The sequence below is a fragment of the Mobula birostris genome, chromosome 4, assembly GCF_030028105.1.
Source record: "Mobula birostris isolate sMobBir1 chromosome 4, sMobBir1.hap1, whole genome shotgun sequence".
Taxonomy (NCBI): Eukaryota; Metazoa; Chordata; class Chondrichthyes; order Myliobatiformes; family Myliobatidae; genus Mobula; species Mobula birostris.
The window spans coordinates 89251693-89272055 of NC_092373.1; the positions used below are offsets into that span (position 1 = coordinate 89251693).

At 40.3% G+C, this 20363-nt stretch overlaps 1 protein-coding gene across 5 annotated transcripts in view; it reads right to left on the minus strand.

The window, feature by feature from the left end:
* ankmy1 (ankyrin repeat and MYND domain containing 1) overlaps positions 1-20363 on the minus strand; it is a 135665-nt gene that overhangs the window by 41727 nt on the left and 73575 nt on the right. For all 5 annotated transcript variants that reach the window (XM_072255736.1, XM_072255735.1, XM_072255737.1 and 2 more), the window contains exons 10-13: positions 18116-18223; positions 16565-16696; positions 13317-13430; positions 1513-1678 (exon numbers count right to left, since the gene is read on the minus strand). In XM_072255736.1, the coding sequence (XP_072111837.1) occupies positions 1513-1678; positions 13317-13430; positions 16565-16696; positions 18116-18223 (520 nt within the window). The remainder of the gene's footprint in view (positions 1-1512; positions 1679-13316; positions 13431-16564; positions 16697-18115; positions 18224-20363) is intronic.

Consider the following 20363-nt stretch of genomic DNA (forward strand, 5'->3'; position numbering starts at 1 on the left):
CATATCTGGATTATCATTGTACTCTCACAGCTTCTGGTTCCCTGCAGGAGATTTAAAGTTTTGTAGAAACTGATGAAGTGGGTCACCTCAAATGAGTGATGTCCTGTGATTTCCTATAAAGCTATAAACTCGTTTGCACAGATCTCTAAGAAGGAGGAACCTGATGTGTGTTGCTTGATCTTGGACCTCTCAAGACATCTGATCTGGCCGTCTTCTTTTGTGGATCTAAGCCACATCTCGAAAATGATCAGAATGCACGAGATCTGATACCCAATCTAGGAACAGCATGCTCACACTCACACCCAGCTACAGTATCTTCTGCGCTAAGCATGAGTTCCCTTCCACATCACAAAGATGTGGGTTAACTGGTCACTGTGAATCATCTCTGGTGTGATGGTGAGAGAATAAAAGGGAGTTTTGTGGGAAAGGGTCAGTGTAGACAGCAGGCTGAAGTCCCATTTCTGGATTATGCAACTCTAGAACTATAAGCAGCATCATTTGCCTCCATCGCCAACTGCATCGCTGTTCTATCACTCAACCTGTCGATCACATTTCACCGCTTCTCCATCCACCAATCACCTTGGGCTCCAATCACAGTACTAAACTCGTTATCCCCGCTGTCAGTCCTCTCCACTCCCAGTCCTGATGTAGTGTTTTGACCCAAACCATCAACAACTCCTAATCCCTCCCCCTGCATAGATCCATAGATGCTGCTCGAACAGCTGAATTCCAGCCTGTTGTAGCAGCTTTCAGAAGTTCAACTTGGACATCTGCCCATGGTACTGTATATTTACAGTACATCTACCTCGTCAGTGAACCGTGACAGAACGGGGAGAAAAGCAATTTCCTTACAAGAACCCAACTTTTTCCCTATGCCAGGGATAAATTCCACCCCTCCCTGTGTTCTCCCAATGAGAACTATAGAGAAGACATGGAATCTTTGATGTTTGGGACTATAAGGTACAAGAGCAGATTTAGACCATTCAGCATAAGTCTGCTCCACCATCCAATCATGGCTGATTTATCAACCCCATTCCCCCGTACTCTCCCTGTAACCCCTACCCCTCTCCTAATCAAGAACCAATCAATCTCTGCCTTGAATACACCCAATGACTTGTCTTCCACTGTACTCTATGGTAAAGAATTCAACAGATTCACCACCTCCTGGCTGAATAAATTCCTCCCTATCTCAATTCCAAAAGGATGCCCTTTATAGTGAGGCTTTGTCCTCAGATTCTAGATCTTCCTACTCATGGAAACATCCTCTTCACATTCATCCTATCCAGGCCTTTCAGTGAGGTTCCCACTCATCGGAACTCCATCGAGTACAGGCTCAGAGCACGTGTCTACCAGAGAGCTATAGTCACGACCCTCCCACCAGAATCAAAGCCCAGGCTTTGTGTCTTGGGACTCCCAGCTCTGGCCCTCATTGGCAGCAGCTGAGACTCCACAGTGGGAAGCTCAGGTGAGGGGAGCAAAGCTGGAGGGTAGAAAGCCAAGGCCACTCTTTACATCGGATGTTCTGCTGGATGATGGTGTCAAACCGCTTCCGTTCCTTGTCGATGGCGGCCGTTCGGAATGGCTTGCCCAAAAAGTTGAGGAGGAAGCGACGGGCGTTGTAGACCTCTCGCTCTTCAGGTGAAAGGGCATGGTAAGGCGTCTCTGCTATTCTCTTATCCTGCATACAAGAAGATCAGGATGCACAGTTTCACCTAAATGAACTTAATATACTCTTGTATTTTGGCATCAAATTACCTTGAGCAGGACTGTGTATGTTGCTTCCAATTTTCATTCCCACCCAGAACACCAGGCAGTCAGTAACTGCTCATTCCACCTTATCCTCCCTCAGCTGGCCACCCTGTTTGCAAGCTGAGTGGTGAAGTGAAGCAGCTGTACTCCACCAGCTCCCCTGTGACTGGACGTTCTGGCAGCTCTCCATCACTGCCTGAATAAGCCCCTGCAATCCACAGAGGACAAAGACTCAAACTGAGTGAAGCGACCAGGCCATTTATGTTGGAAAGGTTTACACAAAGGGAGATGAAGGTGCAGGATCAAATGCCCCCGGAGGTGGGGGAATACTAGCAGATGTCATCTGCATCTCAGGTAAGACCTGAAAGTCAGTTCAGTGCGTGGAGCATGTAATCCAGCTGTCAGTGATGCTGTCATTCTAATAAGACTTTAAACAAAGGCTTTTCTGACCTCAGTGGACTATTTGATACAGATTGTGGAAGTTTTTCCCAGTGTTTTGGCCAATATTTATCCTCAATGAATATTATTACAAACATTCTGCTTAAAATTCAGGCCACGGTAACTTCATGGTAACACCGAGCTCTGATGAAGAGCCTTCAGTCTGAAACATTAAATCTGTTTCTCCTTTCTCAGGTGCCACCCATAGCCTGCTAAACGCTTCCAACACTTACTTTGTGTTTGTATGCAATTTGATATTAAACCAGCAGATTTGCTGATCTATTGATGTCACTAATACCCAAAAATACACTTTTGATTTAGTTATTGGTGTTATGCAGTATTATACTAAATTTTCTAGCAAATCAGTTAAGTTTAAGTGGAGTGCAGGAACTGGGACTCAGTGAGTGGGAAGGGAATGCAGAAAACGGGGTCTGGTGAACAGAAGGGGAACACAGCGAACATTACCTGGTGAACCAGATGCTGAACCATCAGGAATTCCAAACTATCGCTCAGAAGGTTATCAGAGTTTCATTATATTATTGTGATGTGTGCGGGAATTTGCTATGCATAAATATTGCATTAAAAAGTGGCAAGAAACCTACTGGCTGTTGATGGAGTAGCAGCGTTTTTATAGTTGCTCCTACTCTACTTAATTTACTGTTTCCAACTTGTTTTGAAAACTTACTTTTAAAAGCAAAGTCATGCCAAAGCTACTAAAAAAGAAGAGGACCCTCCTATAACTTTGGAATCTATTATGGAGACACTTCCGAAGCATAAAAATGAACTTTCGGAGGAGTTCCAGCAGAAATCCTGGCAACTCAGCGCTGAATTTAAATGAATGGATGTAAAATTGGATTCTATTCAAAAAACTTTAAGTCAACACGGTAAGTGGATAAAAGAGGATGAAGTCACTTTAATGATGTTGGATACGAAGATTGATGTGCTGGAAAAGATCTGTGATAACAGTCAAAGGTTAATGAAAAATTAAGACAAGATTATCGACTTAGAAAATAGAAGCAGAAGAAATAATTTACGTATTCTGGGTTTTAAAGAGTTAATGGAAGGCAATCAGCCTTCGGAATATTTTGCAAACCTTTTGGATAACTTATTTCCGAGTATTTTAAAATCTCCACCTAAAATAGATCGGGCTCATAGATCGCCAGTACCAAGACCTCCTCCAGGAGAACGACTCTGTTCAGTGATAATCTGTCTTCATGACTTTCAAACAAAGGAACTTTTAATTCGTGAATCTCGTCGGAAAGGTATGATTGATTATGAAGGCCAGGAGATCAGAATTGTGGAGGATTTTTTACCCGAGGTGTTGAATGAACGCTTCAAATTTAAAAAGGTTATGTTGGAGTTGTATAATAAAGGTTTTAAACCCTCTCTTCGCTACCCTGCTCATTTTAGAATCATTTTGAAAAATGGCTCTCAGAAATGGTTCCATTCGACTCAAGAGGTGCAGGATTTTTAAATTTCCGAATCAGTATCATAAGTTTAACTGTTCGATAATTCCCTACATAAATCTATGTTGCGTTTGCCTGATGGATCCTTTTTTTTTTAGAATCAGCAGTCTAACTGTTCATTATTTTCTTTTGTGAACAATTTTTTTTTACTTTTGGTATACCTTCGTATCTAATTTTTTTTGGAATTTTATTTCTTTGTTTAGAAAGTTAAGGTCTTAACATCAGTAAGTTTTCATTAAGTTAATACTTTTCAAGTTAATATGTTCTGAATTTTCTTAGTTCTTTTTAAGATTTTGTACAATATGTTTTTCATGAAGTTTCTTTTAATAAGTTTAATTTTGCTCTGTTTTTTGTTGTGTCTTGTTGGAATGCAGTTAGCCTTGAAATTTTTTTGGAGCTCAGCCAGTAGACTGTTTTGGGAGGGTAATGTTGATAGGTTTAGCTGTCGACGTCCCTTTGGTCGACTTTCTTTCTTTGGGTGGGATGTGGGGTTGGGGTTCTACTTTTCTATCAGCTGTTTGGTTCTCTTAGCTTCATTTGTTGTTTGATTATTTTATCTTAAAGCTCATTGTTTGGATGTAATATACATTCCAGCGGTTTTTATTCTAACCACTCCTTTAAGCAATATTTAAAATGGACCATACTATTAATTTACTTAGTTTTAATGTGAAAGGATTAAACCATCCTGTGAAACATAAGATATTTAATTATATTAAGAAATTGATTATCTCAATTTTTTTTACAAGAAACACATGTTCGTATATGTGATAATTTACATCTTTTCAGCCGTTGGAAGGACTTATAATTTCATTCCTCCTTTCAGGCTAAGGCCAGAGGAGGGTCAATCCTTATAGACAATTCAGTTGCTTTCGTTCAACATAATGTAGTGTCTGATACCAATGGGCGTTTTGTTATAGTGTCAGGGAAATTAGATAATAAATTAATGGTTTTTGTTAATTTGTATGTCCTGAATATAGATGATCCAGGGTTTTTTGAATGCTTTTTTTCGCTTTTACCAGATTTAAGTCTGTACTCTCTGGTTTTAGGAGGTGACTTCAACTGTTATTTAGACCCTGTTTTAGGTGGCTCATCTTTTAAATGATTGACTTTTAGTAGATCTGCCTCCTTTATCCAATCTTTTCTAATGAAATATGATATTGTTGATGTTTGGCACTTTTTGTATCCAACAGATAAACAGTACTCATTTTTTTCTCATGTTCATCATACGTATTCCAGGATTGATTTTTTTTTTGTTGATAGTCAAATGAAACCATTGGTTTGATCCTGTGAATATAAAGAAATTGCTGTTTCAGATCATGCTCCTGTGTTTTTATCTTTAAATCTTCTGAGTGTCTCCCAAATAAACAAATTCTAGCGTTTTAATCCAACTTTGTTATCTGATAAGGATTTTTTTTTTAATTTTTGGAAAGACAAATTACTCTTTTTTTTGAAGAGAATATGCTAGAAGGGACTCCTGGTCTTATCTTATGGGATGCTTTTAAGGCTTATATTTGAGGACAAATTATTTCTTTTACCGTAAGTGTTAAGGAAAAAGCTAATAAGGAGAGAATTGAATAATAACAGTTGAAACAATTAGATCAAAAATACTTTTTGGCTCCAGATCCTGCTTTATATAAAAAAAGTGTTGAAATTAAAATGAAATACAATCTGCTTTTAACTTATCCAATTGAAACTCAACTTTTAAAAGATAAAAGTCAGTTTTATGTTCATGGAGATAAAATGGGTAAACTATTGGCTAACCAATTAAAGACCTTTATAGTTAAATGCCAAATTAAAGACATTTGTAAAGCTAATGGTGATAAAACATCTGATCATTTAGAAATAAATGATATTTTTCGAGAATTCTGTTCTAAACTTTATAGTTCTGATCCTCCTAAAGATAATACTGTAATGAATAGTTTCTTAGATGGATTATACATTCCTACACTTTGTGATGATAATCGAAAATTGCTGGATTAACCCATTTCTTATGAGGAAATTGCGAGGTTGTTCACTCTTTGTACTCTGGGAAGGCTCTGGGTCCTAATGGACTTACTGGAGAGTTTTATAAGGCTTTTTCCTTTTTGCTTATACCTCACTTATATTCAATTCTTTCTGACTTTTTTAAATTGGGTAGGTTGCCACTCTCTTTTTATGAAGCCTCTATTTCGCTTATTCTTAAAAAGAATAAGGATCCAACTGAATGTTGTTCTTATAGACCAAATTCCTTACTTAATGTTGATACTAAAAGTTTATCTAAACTTTTGGCTTGAAGGATTGAAAATATCTTGCCATCTATTATTTCTGATGATCAGACTGGATTTATCAAAAATCGATACTCCCACTTTAATATTCGTCATTTATTGAATGTTATTTATGCTCCTTCTAAAGAGATATCAGAATGTGTGATATCCTTAAATGCCGAGAAAGCCTTTGATCAGGTTGAATGGAATTATTTATTTAAAACTTTAGAAAAATTTAACTTTGGGCCCGATTTTATTCAATTACTTTATTTATCTCCCTCCACTCAGGTTCTTACCAACTCTCAGAATTCTAAACCATTTAAACTTCAATGTGGAACTAGGCAAGGTTGTCCTTTGAGTTCTTTGCTCTTTGATTTGGTCTTAGAACCTTTAGCTATTGATTTCCGGGAATCTGATGATATCACAGGTATTTTAAGAAGAGGTATTACTCACAAAGTGTTGCTTTATGCTGATGACCTTTTGCTCTACATTTCTAATGTGGAGTCTTCTTTACCTTCAGTACTTTCTTTACCTTCCTGCTTTAGTAAATTTTCAGGATCTAAACTTAACTTTCAGAAGAGTGAACTTTTTCCTTTGAATAATTTGGTATTAGTAAATACTAACCTTCATTTTAAAATTGTAAGAAATCAATTTACTTATTTGAGTGTAACAATTACTAGGAATTATAAATTCCTTTTTGAAGAAAATTTTTTTAAACCTCTGAATTATGTTAAGAAGGCACTATCAAATTGGTCACCCCTCTCTTTATCGTTGATTGGCCAAATTAATTCTATTAAAATGAATATTTTGCCTAAATTTTTATATTTATATCAGGCCGTACGTTTTTATTCCTAAATCCTTTTTTGATTCTCTGGATTCTATTATATCTTCTTGTATATGGAAAAATAAAATTTCTCAATTAAATAAAGTTCATCTTCTAAAAGCTAAAAAGAATGGAGGCTTAGCCTTACCCAATTTTAGGTTTTATTATTGGGCAGTCAATATACGGAATCTTACATTTTGGTTATATTATATTAATCGAGAGGATTGTCCGGTCTGGGTTTCTTTAGAAGCTAATTCTGTTAATAAATTTTCTATAATTTCTCTTCTCAGATCATCAATTACTTTATCTTTAAGTAACTTAACTGATAATTTTGTAGTTAAACACACTTCGAGGATTTGGGTACAACTTAGAAAATATTTTAGTTTATTGAGTTTTTCAATTTCAAGTCCCATTTTTTCAAACTATTTTTTTAAACTTTCTATGACTGATGTAGTTCTTAAAGAGTGGAATAGATTGGGTATTAAATGTTTTCAGGATTTGTTTGTTGGAGATAGTCTCTTTTCATTTGAACAACTGTCAGCTAAGTATAGCCGACCTGAAACCCACTTTTTTCGGTATTTACAAATTAGAGACTTTTTGCATTCTAAAGTACATACATTTTCTAAAAGTCCAGATAAGAATTTACTTGATACAATGTTTACTTTGAAACCCTTTTATAATGGATCTATATCTAATATTCATGGTATGTTGTTGGGAATGAGAAATATTCCTTTCGACAAAATTAAAAATCTCTGGGAACAAGATTTATAGATTCCAATTTTTGAGGATACTTGGAATGAAATTGGTTAATACCTCATCGTTATATGCCCGTCATTCCCTTCTACAATTTAAAGTGGTTCATAGGGTCCACATAACTAAAGATAAGCTGTCTCATTTTTATTCGGATGTATCTCCCTATTGTGATAGATGTAACAATGGAGAAGCTTCACTAATTCATATGTTTTGGACTTGTCCGAGTCTTGAAAAATATTGGAAGGAAGTATTCCAAACTTTTTTGGTGCTTTTTAAAGTAATTTTTAAACCTAATTCTTTGACTACCTTATTTGGTATTGTAGGAGGAAATGATATTATTTTGGAGACACATGATTTGCATATTTTGGCCTTTATGTCTCTTATAGCCAGGAGGAGATTGTTGTTTAAGTGGAAGGATGCCTCTCCGCCTACTCATACTCATTGGTTAAATATTGTTATGTCATGCTTAAATTTAGAAAAGATTCGCTGTTCAATTTCTGAACCTAGACAAGATTTTTTTAACATTGTGGGGACCTTTTTTGAATTATTTTCAAAATCTTTGATTTGCTATTAAGCACTGATATTGGCTAGCAATATGTTTTATTATGTGATAAGGATTTTTTCCTTTTCTTTTTTTTAACCAAACAGCTGTTTTTTTTCTGGTAGTGGGTTTAGATTTTTTTTGTATAATAAAATTATCTCTTTGCAATATTATGTTTAAATTTAATTTATATGGATATGGGGTAATGAGACTATATTTGTGATTCCAATATATTGTAATTGATATATATTTTATATCTTACTGTACTCTGTATTCTTTTATGTAAGAAATCAATAAAAATGTTGAAAAAGAAAAAAGAAAAAGTGGCGACTCTTCAAAAGAAAAGAACAACTGGAAAATACTCCAATGAAGGATCTCAGCCCAAAACGTCAACTATTTATTCATTTCCATAGATGCTGTTTGAAATGCTGAGTTCCTCCAGCATTTTGTGTGCATTGCTCTGGATCTTCAGCATCTGCGGAATCTCTTGTTTACAACTGCAAAGCATTTTGAGACATCCTGAGTTCTAAAAGGTATAGGAGAAATGGCTTCTTGTTAACTCTGAAGACAATTAAGCAGTAATTGCTTTTCTAGCATGGATGCACTTCCTTTGAGGTCCCACGTGATTGACTAAAGATACCCACATTTCCAACAACAGAGTGTCATGTGCCTCTGGTCACCAAATAGCTCGCACTTGATTGATTCACAATTTAAGCTGACAAGGTGATGTATGTGCTGTGTTGCTAGGATTACTTGCAGTAAACACTTAGCAAAGCCTCAGGACTAAGGTAGAACCTAGTAGAGTTGAGTGAAAGTGGGCCCAAACCCATCTCCAATTTTGTCCCTCAGATCACTGTGGTTAATATTGGAAAGTTAACTTAGGGATAGATTCTAAACTGGCAAATTTTGTAAGGGTTAAGATGACTGCTGAACTTGCAGTTGAAGAATGCCTAAAGGGTAGCTTTCAAAGTATTCAAAAAGAATACATGTACTCTCCCGCCCCTTATTACCATCTTTTCTCCCATATGGGAAGCATCTTCACCCAGTGAGTTGTCAGTATATGGAATGAGTTGCTGAAGGAAGTGGTTGAGGCAGGTATATTAAATAATTTATAAAACTCAGACAGTCTATCGATAGGGAAGGTTTGGAGGGATACGCGACAAATGTGAGCAAATGGGACTAGCTTAGATGGGAATCTTAGTCAGCATGGACTTGCTGGGCTAAAGGACTTGTTTCCGTGATGTATGACCCAGGCTCTTCCCAATTTGTCCTCTATGAATTATTCAAAGAAAGCCGCATTGTGGTTAGTAGAACTGCTGCCTCACACCTCCATTTCTGGCCCCTGGTGCTGTCTGTGTGGAGGCTGCATGTTTTCCGTGACCACCTGGGTTTCCTGCTAACTGGCCCCTGTAAAATGCCCCAGTGTGTAAGCGACTGGTAGAGTCTAAGGTTCACTGATGGAAACACGAGAACAAAATGCGGTTAGTGTAAAAATGGTCGATGCTGACTCAGTGTGCTGAGGTGCCTGTTTTCATGCTGCAAGACCCTATGACTCTAAAAAGCAGATGGGCATAAAGGTTTCCCCTGTGGAGTCATTAAAATTAGGGAAATATTGTTTAGGGAAGACATAGAGAAAATCTTTCTATTGTGGGAAGCATTTAAAACTAGAGACCATAGAGCAAAGACTATTAATAATGGCAATAGTTAGAGGGTGCGGGGGGGGGGTGGAATGTGGATAGGCATATGGGGGGAATGGAACTGAAGGACAATCTGATAAGAAAGATTTGGAATAAGAGGGACTATGATCAGAGTTACAGAGTTGTATGGCACAGAAAGAGACCCTTTGGCACATCACCTTTGTGCCAACACTAATCCTATTTGCATCCATTAGGGCCATATCCTTCAATGCAGTGCTTATTTGAGTATCTATTTAAATATCCCTTAAACAAAGTAATTGTATCTGAATCCACCACTTCCTCCGGCAGTGTTCCAGGTGTGTAAAATAAACACTGTAAAAAAAAACTTAGATTTACTCAAAACTCTCTCCTCTCACCCAAAACCTTTGCCCTCCATTTTTCTGATGCCCCTACCATGGCATAGAGTTTCTGACTTTCTACTCTATCTATGCCTGTTATAAGTTTGCATATTTCTATCAAGTCACCCCCGTCCCACCCCCAAGCCCATTTCACTCCAATCCAGTCTGTCCAATCTCACCCTATATCTAAAGTCCTCCAATCCAGGCAACAGCCTGGTGAAATAACGTTCTTCCTCTACTGTGGCAACCAGAACCGCACACAATACTCCAAGTGAGGTTCAACCAACGTATTGCAAAGTTGCAACATAGCATCTTAACTTTTGTTTGTAGGGTTGTTCGCCGATTCTGGGGGTCACGGGACAAACTCTTCTGTTGAGGGCAGCTCTCATTTGTGCGCTGATGATGCCATCTCAACTGGTGATGAAGCGTTTGTGACCTAACCCCCAGGCTCGGTGAACAATCCTGCAAGCAAGCAGCCATCCCCAGCTATCAATCATCCCTTTCATTTTATCCTAACTTTTATATGCTATGCCCCAATTTATGAAGGTAAACATGCCACAGACCTTCTTCACCACCCTATTGACTGGCGTGGACAATTTCAGGGAGCTGTCAAAATTCCTTAGCACCTTACCACTTTCTGTCTATGTCCCACCACCATTTGACTTCCCGCCACCTTGTAATTGCCGGGATTATATTCCATCTGCCAACCCCTATCTGTGCAGAACATGCACTATTCGAGAACATAGCAATGCCAGATTCCCTAGGAGTAGTAAATGAAGCCATTATAGTACATAAACTGGTGTCTCCAGAAATATTCGGCTGAGTTACTCACAATCTCATTTTTCATTTTGACATGGGAGGCCATTCAGCTCATCGAGTCTGTGCTGGCTCACAGAGCCACCCACCAATCCCATTCTCCAACTTGCTTCTCTGCAACCCACTCCCTCAGTTATGTGAATCATTTGCCACTAATTCCAGGGCCATTCGACTCCGCCAGGGGCAATCAATAGCAGCAATCGCATCTCATAGGACACCTATGTAATTGCCTATGTAGGAGTAAACGGAAGCATCCAGAAGGCCATGCCATCAGAGGGAGAGCATGCAAACTCCACGTAGTAATACCGGAGGTCAGGACTGAACTTGATCCAATGAAATGGCAGTTACCATTGTGCGGTGTACTGTCAACTTAAAATAGACTGGAAAATGTAGCCTCACAGTACATGCAAGTCCTTTGATATCAGGCTGACTCATGTATAAACAAGATGCTGCAAACTAGGAACAAAATAATTTAATGGAATAGCCTGGAATTATCTGACATCTGGGAAGAGACTAATTAAGTGTACCGATCAATTTACAGAAGTACAAATCAACAGACTTGCTAACAGCACCATCATTAACAAAACCTGTAATGTAGGAACCTGCAGCCAGTTTACACACAGTAAGCTAAAACAGCTCGGTCTTACTTAACAGATTCTCTGTTTATTAAGGATGCTGTTTGAGGTATGTTGTCCAAGTTTTTGGAGATAACTGCTACTTTAGGTGGAGGTCCTAGGGTATAATGCTCTGTCCACACCATATTGTTGGCTCTACATTTTGTGCACATATTTCTGTGGGATTTGTACTAGGAGCAGAATTAGGCCATTCAGCCCATCAAGTCTGCTCCCCATTCCCCTGCCTTCTCCCTATAACCTTTCATACCCTGATTCACCAAGAATCTATCAAGCTGTGCATTAAATATACTCAATGACTTGGCTAGGACAGTTGTCTGTGACAAAGAATTCCACAGATTCACCACCTACAGGAAAAAAATGTTTCCTTATCTCTGTTTAAATGGACATCCCTCAATTCTGAGGCTGTGCCATCTGGCCCTAGACACCCCGACTATATGAAACATTCTTTCCACACCCATTCTATCAAGACCTTTACATATATGATAGGTTTCAATGAGATTCTCCCTCATTTTTCTAAACTCTAGTGAGTACAGGCCCAGAGCCATCAATGTTCCTCTTATGTTAACCATTTAATTCCTGAGATTATTCCCATGGACCTCCCCTGGACCTTCTCCAATGCTAGCACATCTTTTCTTGGATAAGGGGCCCAAAACTGCTCACAATACTAGTGCAGTCTGACCAATCCTGATAAGCCTCAGCATTATATCCTTACTTTTATAGTCCTCTTGAAATGACAATACTCCAAGTGAGGCCTTTCCAGTGTCTTATAAAGCCTCAGCATTACATCTTTGTTTTTACATTCTCGTCCTCTTGAAATTAATGCAAACATTGCATTTTCCTTCTTCACCACTGACTGAATCTGAAAATTAACCTTCAGGGAATCACGCAAAAGGACTCTCAAGTCCTTTTTGCAACTCAGAATTTTGAATTTTCTGCCCATATAGAAAAAAAGTCTACGCTTTTGTTCTTTCTACCAAAGCACATGAGAATACAATCTGCAACACTGTATTCCATCTGCCACTTCTTTGTTCGTTCTCCTAATCGGTCTATGTCCTTCTGCAGACTCCTTGGTACCTCGACAGTACCCGCCTCTCTGCCTCTCCATTGACTTTGGTCTCTTTTATCTCATGCCTCCAGCTACACGGAGAGCTCATCCTTAACAATTAACTATAACATCTTCCATGAGCTCTTATTTTGTTAAGAAACCTCATGTGTAGCATCTTGTCAAAGGCCTTCTGAAAATCCAAATAAACAAAGTCCACCTTCGTCTACCTGGCCTGTTATTTCCTCAAGGAATTTCAACAGATTCGTTAGGCAAGATTTCCTCTTTAGAAAACCACACTGACTTTGGCCTGTTTTATCATGTGCTTTCAAGTACCCGGAAACCTCATCCGCAATATTAGACTCCAAATTCGTTCCAACTACTGAGGTCAGGCTGACTGGCCTGTAATTTCCTTCCTTCCGTTTCCCTCACTTCTTAAGGAGCGGAGTGACATTTGTAATTTTCCAGTCCTCCAGAACCATTCCAGAATCTAGTGATTCTTGAAAGATCATTATTCGTGCCTCTACAATCTCTTCATCTAGCTCTTTCAGAATCCTGGGGTGTAGTCCATCTGACCCAGGTGACTTAGCTACTTTCAGACCTTTCAGCTTCCCAAGGACCTTCTCCTTAGTAAAAGCAGTGGCACTCACTTCTGCCCCCGACACCGGTATTCTGCACAGACTTCTGAACTGTTAAGTTTACACACTGCAGAGAGCTGGGTGAAGGAAGAAAGCTCTGAAAGAGCGTCAGTGACCAGGGATGGTGATGTAGGTACCTGGTAATACTTGTAGTGGGCATAATCCAGAGCAGTTCCCACAGCTTTGTTGCCCTTATGTTGAATTGTGATGGGCATCAAGAGATTAGCCCCGGCTGCGATTAACTTGGTGACCTAGAGAGAAGAGGAATAAAATCAGGTAGATGCAGGATGCACCAATCTCTGTCTCCTCCCCAAGGCAGCACCATTATAAACCTGTAAGCTATTTGCCCACAGGAGGCAGCACAGAAAGCCTAGCTGTAACCTCATCCAGCCACTAGGCTCTGCAGATATTCAGGATACCACCACACTTGGAGTTAACATACTCTGCCGAGATCAGCAAATTGGCCCGGGGTTCTGCACAGATAGTTTCACCCTTGTTCTGGAGGAGGTCACTCTACTGAAAATGTTCAAGAACAGCAAGGCAGGATAGAGCGGGGGTTCCCAGCTCAATGGCCCAATATTATTAAGCAAGGGCTTCTTGCACCTCCAGATTGGAAACCCCTGGGGTAGAGTCTCAGCACACAGCACAAAATAGGCCCTTCAGCCATTTGGTCTAAGATGCCCATCTAAGACAGTTCTATTTCCCAAAATTGGGCCAAAACCTTTTCAACCTTTGTAATCCAGATATTTGTCCAACTGTCTTCAATGTCTGCTTCAACCACTTCCTCTGGCAGTTCACACCACCCTCTGTGGAAAAAAATTGCCCCGTACCAGAGAACATGCTTTTTAAGGTTAAAAGGGTGGAGGTAAAATGTTTTTAAATGCAGGGAGTGATAGGTGCCTAGAATGGGTATTCCAGGGGTATTAGTCTGGTGGAGTTTTAAATGGACACATGAAGATGATGGAACTGGTGTGATATGGATGAAACACAAGGGGAGGGCATTTAGTATAAACTGGCATCAAATTCTACACCTCACGGATTGAATGGCCTATCAAGTATTGTACTGTTAAATGTTCTATATTGTACGATCAACCACTTAATAAGTCCTTCTGCTCTCTCCTAAAACCTAGGCCCCACTAGTTTCTCAATCCCTCAACCTCAGGAAATGGTCTGAATGCGTTCACACTCTTTTTGCCCCTCTTGGTTTTAAACAACTCTGTAAGGTTAACTCAGCCTCCTGTGGCCTAAGGAAAAAAAATGTCCTAGCCTGTTTAATCTTGCTATAACTCAATCCCTTGAGTCCTGGCAACATACTTGTAAATCTTTTCTGCACTCTTTCCATTTTAATAACATCTTTTCTACAGCAGGGAGAGCAGAACTCCAAGTGTGACCTCACCAGAGTCTTGTACAACCTCAATGTTACACAGTAGAACCATATCACTGTCACATGGAGCAACATTAGAACATAGAACACAGAATAGTACAGCACAGTACAGGCCCTTCGGCCCACAATGTTGTGCCGACCCTCAAACCCTGCCTCCCATATAAGCCCCCACCTTAGATTCCTCTATATACCTGTCTAGTAGTCTCTTAAACTTCACTAGTGTATTTGCCTCCACCACTGACTCAGGCAGTGCATTCCACGCACCAACCACTCTCTGATTAAAAAACCTTCCTCTAATATCCCCCTTGAACTTCCCACCCCTTACCTTAAAGCCATGTCCTCTTGTATTGAGCAGCGGTGCCCTGGGGAAGAGGCGCTGGCTGTCCACTCGATCTATTCCTCTTAATATCTTGTACACCTCTATCATGTCTCCTCTCATCCTCCTTCTCTCCAAAGAGTAAAGCCCTAGCTCCTTTAATCTCTGAGCTGGAGATTGTAACTAGGGAACCCTGCTCTTTGCAATTTTTATAAATGACTTGGTTGAGGAAGTGGAAGGATGAGTTAATAAATCTGCCCATGACTCAGAGGTTGGTGGCGTTCTGGATAGTGTGGAAGGTTGTCATAGGTTGTAATGGGATATAGACAGGACACAGAGCTGGGACAGCTGAAGGTCAATCTGAAATATGTGAAATGATACACTTCGGAAGACCGAACCTGAAGGCAGAGTACAGGACTAATGGTAGGATTCTTCGCGGTGAGGTGGAAAAGGAGAATCCTGTGGTCCAGGTCCATAGCTCCCTCAAAGTTATCATGCAAGTTGACAGGTTGGTTACGGGAGGCCTGTGGCATACTGGTCATTAGTCGTGGCATTGAGCTCAGGAGCTGCGAGGTAATGCTGCAGCTCCATAAAACTCTGGTTATACCACACGAAGTTCTGGTTGTCTCATTATTGAAAGAATGGGGAAGTTTAAAAGAGGGGTTCAGAGCAGATTTACCAGGATGCTGCCTGGACATATGAGGACATATGAGGGAAGACTGAGCAAGCTGGGATTTTTCTCCCTAGAGGGAAGGAGGATGAGAGGCGAGTTGATAGAGATGTATACAGTTACAAGCGGCATAGATACAGTGGAGAGCAAGCGTTTTCTTTCCAGGGTAGCAATGGTCACTACCAGAAGGCATTGGTTCACCGGTTTAAGGTGAGTGGGGGGATGTCAGAGGTATGTGTTTTGTTTTACACATAAGTAATAAGGTGGTGGTACCGGACAGTACAATAAGGACACTGAGAAGACTCTTAGATTGGCATATGGATGTAAGAAAAAAATGGAGGCATATGGGCCTTTTAAGGGCGATGAGTTAGATTGATTGTGATTGATCGTGAACAAGCTTTATAAAGGTAGGTACATCGTGGGCCCAACTGTTTTATATTGACCATCTCTCAGTACTTCACTACAGAACCATATATAACGTTAACTATTATCTCAGCGTAAAAACTCCAAAACCTTCCAGCTGGAAAATGGGAATCGCTTAGATGGCTAGTTGATGGGCAGTATCGATATACATACAAAGGCCTGGTTTCTGTGTTGCATAATTATCAGATCTACACTCATGAATCTAATGAAGCTATATCAGCATGTTAGGCCACTTATGCTTGATTTATTACAGCAGAATTACACACTCCAAGATCATACATCAGAGAAACTAGACCACAGTGTGACATTACAAAATATTACATAGTTATATTGCAGGTCTCCATCTGATCATAACTTTCTTTGTATGTTAAATGACAGCACAGTCATCAAGAAGGCAGCTTAGCACCAGAGCCTTAGCAGCTACCTGCAAATTACACAGAAACTTCTCTTTTGCTAAGAGAAGGTGACTAAGTTAAAGCAAAGGGAGAAGAATATTGAAGAGCCTCACCGGCTGCTCACTTGGTTGAGGGGGTTGTTAGTTTTACTGTATTCTCACCCGCCCAACCAGAACATCGATTCTCCCGCCACTTACCAATGCCACTCTGCCCTGCAGGCTTCTCTTGTCCTCGTATTCGGTGCTCAGCGCCACACTCAGAGCATTTCTCAAGCCATGCGTGAGCGGCAGGTTTGGGTCAGCACCATGGGCCAGCAGCTCATCTACTGCCTGCGTACAGAGACAGAGCTCGAGGTTATTAAATACCTGTTGTTTAACAGGGCATAAAACTTTTCAACAACTCTGGGGTAAGAGCTGTCTTCAGTGATGTGATGTAGAGGATGTCTGATTATGCCTGAGAAAAACCTGAGAGAATGAATGAGCCCAAATGATTAGCATTCCATGAGAACTAAGGTTTGTCTTTGCTGTTTGTAAAAGATTGCTCTAAGCAATCCAGGTGGCTCCATTGCAATGATTTAGTGACTGGGAGCTGTGAAAGTACCAGCTTGGGCTCAGGACTTCATGGCTGTCCGAATGAAAACAAAGCCTGGTGTCTCTCCTCCCTTCCACTCCAGCTCACAGTTTTCTTTTGTTCCTTCCTTCCATGCCCTACACCTGAAACTTCTCTCTAACTTTTTCCATGCCCTACACCTGAAACTTCTAACTTTTTCCAGGTCTGGTGAGAGATTCTTTATCTGAAATATTAATTCTGCTTCGCTCTTCACAGGTGGTACCTGATTAGCTATCGGGACAATTGAGAATCACACAGCGCAGGAAGAGGTCACTGCCTGATATGCCCTTTTCAACTCTTTAAAAGACTATCCAACTTGTTCCAATTCCCTGCTCTTCTCCCCACAGCACTGAAATGCCTTTCCTGTTCAATATTCTTGTCACTGCCTTTTGAACATCACTACTGTTTCCATATAAAACAAGCTCCTGTCTTTTAAATTCGCTATCTTCCCAACCCAGCACCTTACCAGCTGCAGTACTGAATATCCGCCACCAGAGGGGACTAACACACTGTGTACAGATACACGGTACACTGGCATCATCTGCTGGCAAACTGCTGTTCTGCAGGACCCCCAAGTCCACTGGAAGGATAAGCGGATCAAGGCAGTGCACTCTCCCAAGTCAATATCCCCAGCACCGACAATTGTTCCGCTACTGTCTCTGCTGGGCAGGCCAAATCTTTCTGATTCCCAATGGCAGACTTTCAAAATGGACAACTCTATCCTGATGGGGAAGAGATGATAAAGAATCAAAGATGTTTTCCTTTAAAAAAAAGCAACATTTCCACTGGTTCCTGGGTTCCCCTGGCCCATAACTAATCCATGTGGAGAAAGAGCATTTTACATGGCATTGATTCCATTGATCACAGACAAAAAGATCCTCGTGACAGTGTATAGGAGTACACCAGCTCCCTGTGTAGAGTATATCATGTCACAAACTATCCACGCTACAGCTTTAAAGCCCATTGAAGGCTCCAGTCCCTTACCCATGTGCTGGCTTGCTTTCCCAGAGGCTCTTTGTGAGAGGTGGATATTTTATACTGTGGGGACCATGTAGATGGGGAAAGGTTTCACACCAGCACTTTAACAAGACAGTAGACCAAGAATAAATAATTACAAACCATTAAATGGAAATACTAACCAGGTCATTTCCACTGGCGATGGCTAAGGACAGGGGTGAATGACCTCTCCACAATAAATTGGGATTTGCCTTGTGCTTCAGAAGTTGCTGAACAATCTGGTGAGCATGCTGAGGAAGCAACATGATCATTGTCAATAAACCATAAGACCATGAGACAAAGGAGCAGAATTAGGCCATTTGGCCCATCGAGTCTGTTCCACCATTCAATCATGGCTGATCCCTTTTTCCTGTCCTCAGCCCCACTCCCCAGCCTTCCCCCCATAGCCTTTGATGCCGTGTCCAATCAATAACCCATCATGCTCTGCCTTAAAAACACCCAACAACCTGGCTTCCACAGCCGCCTGTGGTAATAAATTCCACAAGTTCACCAGCCCTGGCTAAAGAAATTTCTCCGTATCTCTGTTTTAAATAGGCACAAGGTTTTGCCCTCTTATCCACCATGGAAAATACCCTTTCCACATCTACTCTGTCTAGGCCTTTCAACATTTGAAAGGTTTCAATGAGATCCCCCACTCCCCCCAATCCTTCTGAATTCCAGCAAGTACCAACCCAGATCCATCAAACATTACTCATATGATAATCCTTTCATTCCTGGAATCATCCTTATGAACCTCCTCTGAATCCTCTCCAATGCCAGCACATCTTTTCTTAGATAAGGAGCTCAAAACTGTTCACAATACTCAAGGTGAGGCCTCACCCGTGCCTTATATAGCCTCAGCATCACATCTCTGCTTTTGTATTCTAGACCTCTTGAAATGAATGCTAACATTACATTTGCCTTCCTCACCAAACACTCTTACCTGCAAGTTAACCTTTAGGGTGTTCTGCACAAGGACTCCCAAGTTCCTTTGCCTCTCAGATTTTTGGATTTTCTCCCCATTTATAAAATAGTCTGCACATTTGTTTCTACGACTGAAGTGCATGACCATGCATTTTCTAACGTTGTATTTCATTTGCCACTTTCTTGCCCATACTCTTAATCTGTCTAAGTCCTTCTGCAGCCTACCTGTTTCTTCAATACTACATCCCCTCTATCAATCTTCGTATCATCTGAAAACTTGGCAACAAAGCCATCTATTCCATCATCTAAATCATTGATATACAACATAAAAAGAAACAGTCCTAACACCAACCCTGCAGAACACCACTAATCACTGGCAGCCAAGCAAAAAAGGATCCTTTTATTCCCACTCACTGCCTCCTACCAATCAGCCAATGCTTTAACCACGCCAGTAACTTCCCTGTAATACCATTGGTTCTTAATTTGGAAAGCATCTCATATGTGGCACTTTGTCAAAGGCCTTCTGAAAGTCCAAAAATACAACATCCACTGCATCCTCAAAAAATTCCAACTGGATCGCCAGGCAAGGTTTTCCCTTAAGGAAACCATGCTGGCTTTGTCCTATCTCGTCCTGTGTCACCAAGTACTCTGTAACTTGATCCTTAACAATTGACTCCAACATCTTTCCAACCACTGAGGTTAGGCTAAATGGTCTATAATTTCCTTTCTGCTGCCTTCCTCCTTTCTTAAAGAATGAAGTGACATTTGCAATTTTCCAGTCCTCTTGCTCCACGCCAGGGTCCAATGGTTTTTGAAAGACCAATTATTAATGCCTTCACAATCTCTACCGCTACCTTTTTAAGAACCCTAGGGTGCAGTTCTTCTGGTCCGGGTGACATATGTACCTTTAGGTCTTTCAGCTTTTTAAGCACTTTCTCTTTTGTAATAGTAACTGCACTCACTTCTCTTCCTTCACACCCTTCAACACTTGGCACACTGCTAGTGTTTTCCACAGTGAAGACTGATGCAAATTATTCATTTAGTTCATCTACCATCCCCTTGGCCCCCATTATTATTTCTCCAGCCTTATTTTCTAGTGGCCCTATATCCACCCTCATCTCTTTATTTTTTTTACATACTTGAGAATGCTTTTACTATCCACCTTGATATTGTTTGCTAGCTTGCTTTCATATTTCATCTTTTCCATCCTAATGATTCTTCAGGTTGCTCTCTGTAGGGTTTTAAAAACTTCTCAAATCCTCTGTCTCCTCACTAATTTTTGCTTTGTTGCATGCCTTCTCTTTCGCTTTTACATTAGCTTTGACTTCCCTTGTCAGCCACAGCTGTACGATTTTGTCATTTGAGTATTTCTTCATTTTTGGAATACATCTATCCTGCACCTTCCTCATTTTTCCCAGAAACTCACACCATTACTCTAAAAGCCATATTGTAGTCATTCAACAAACT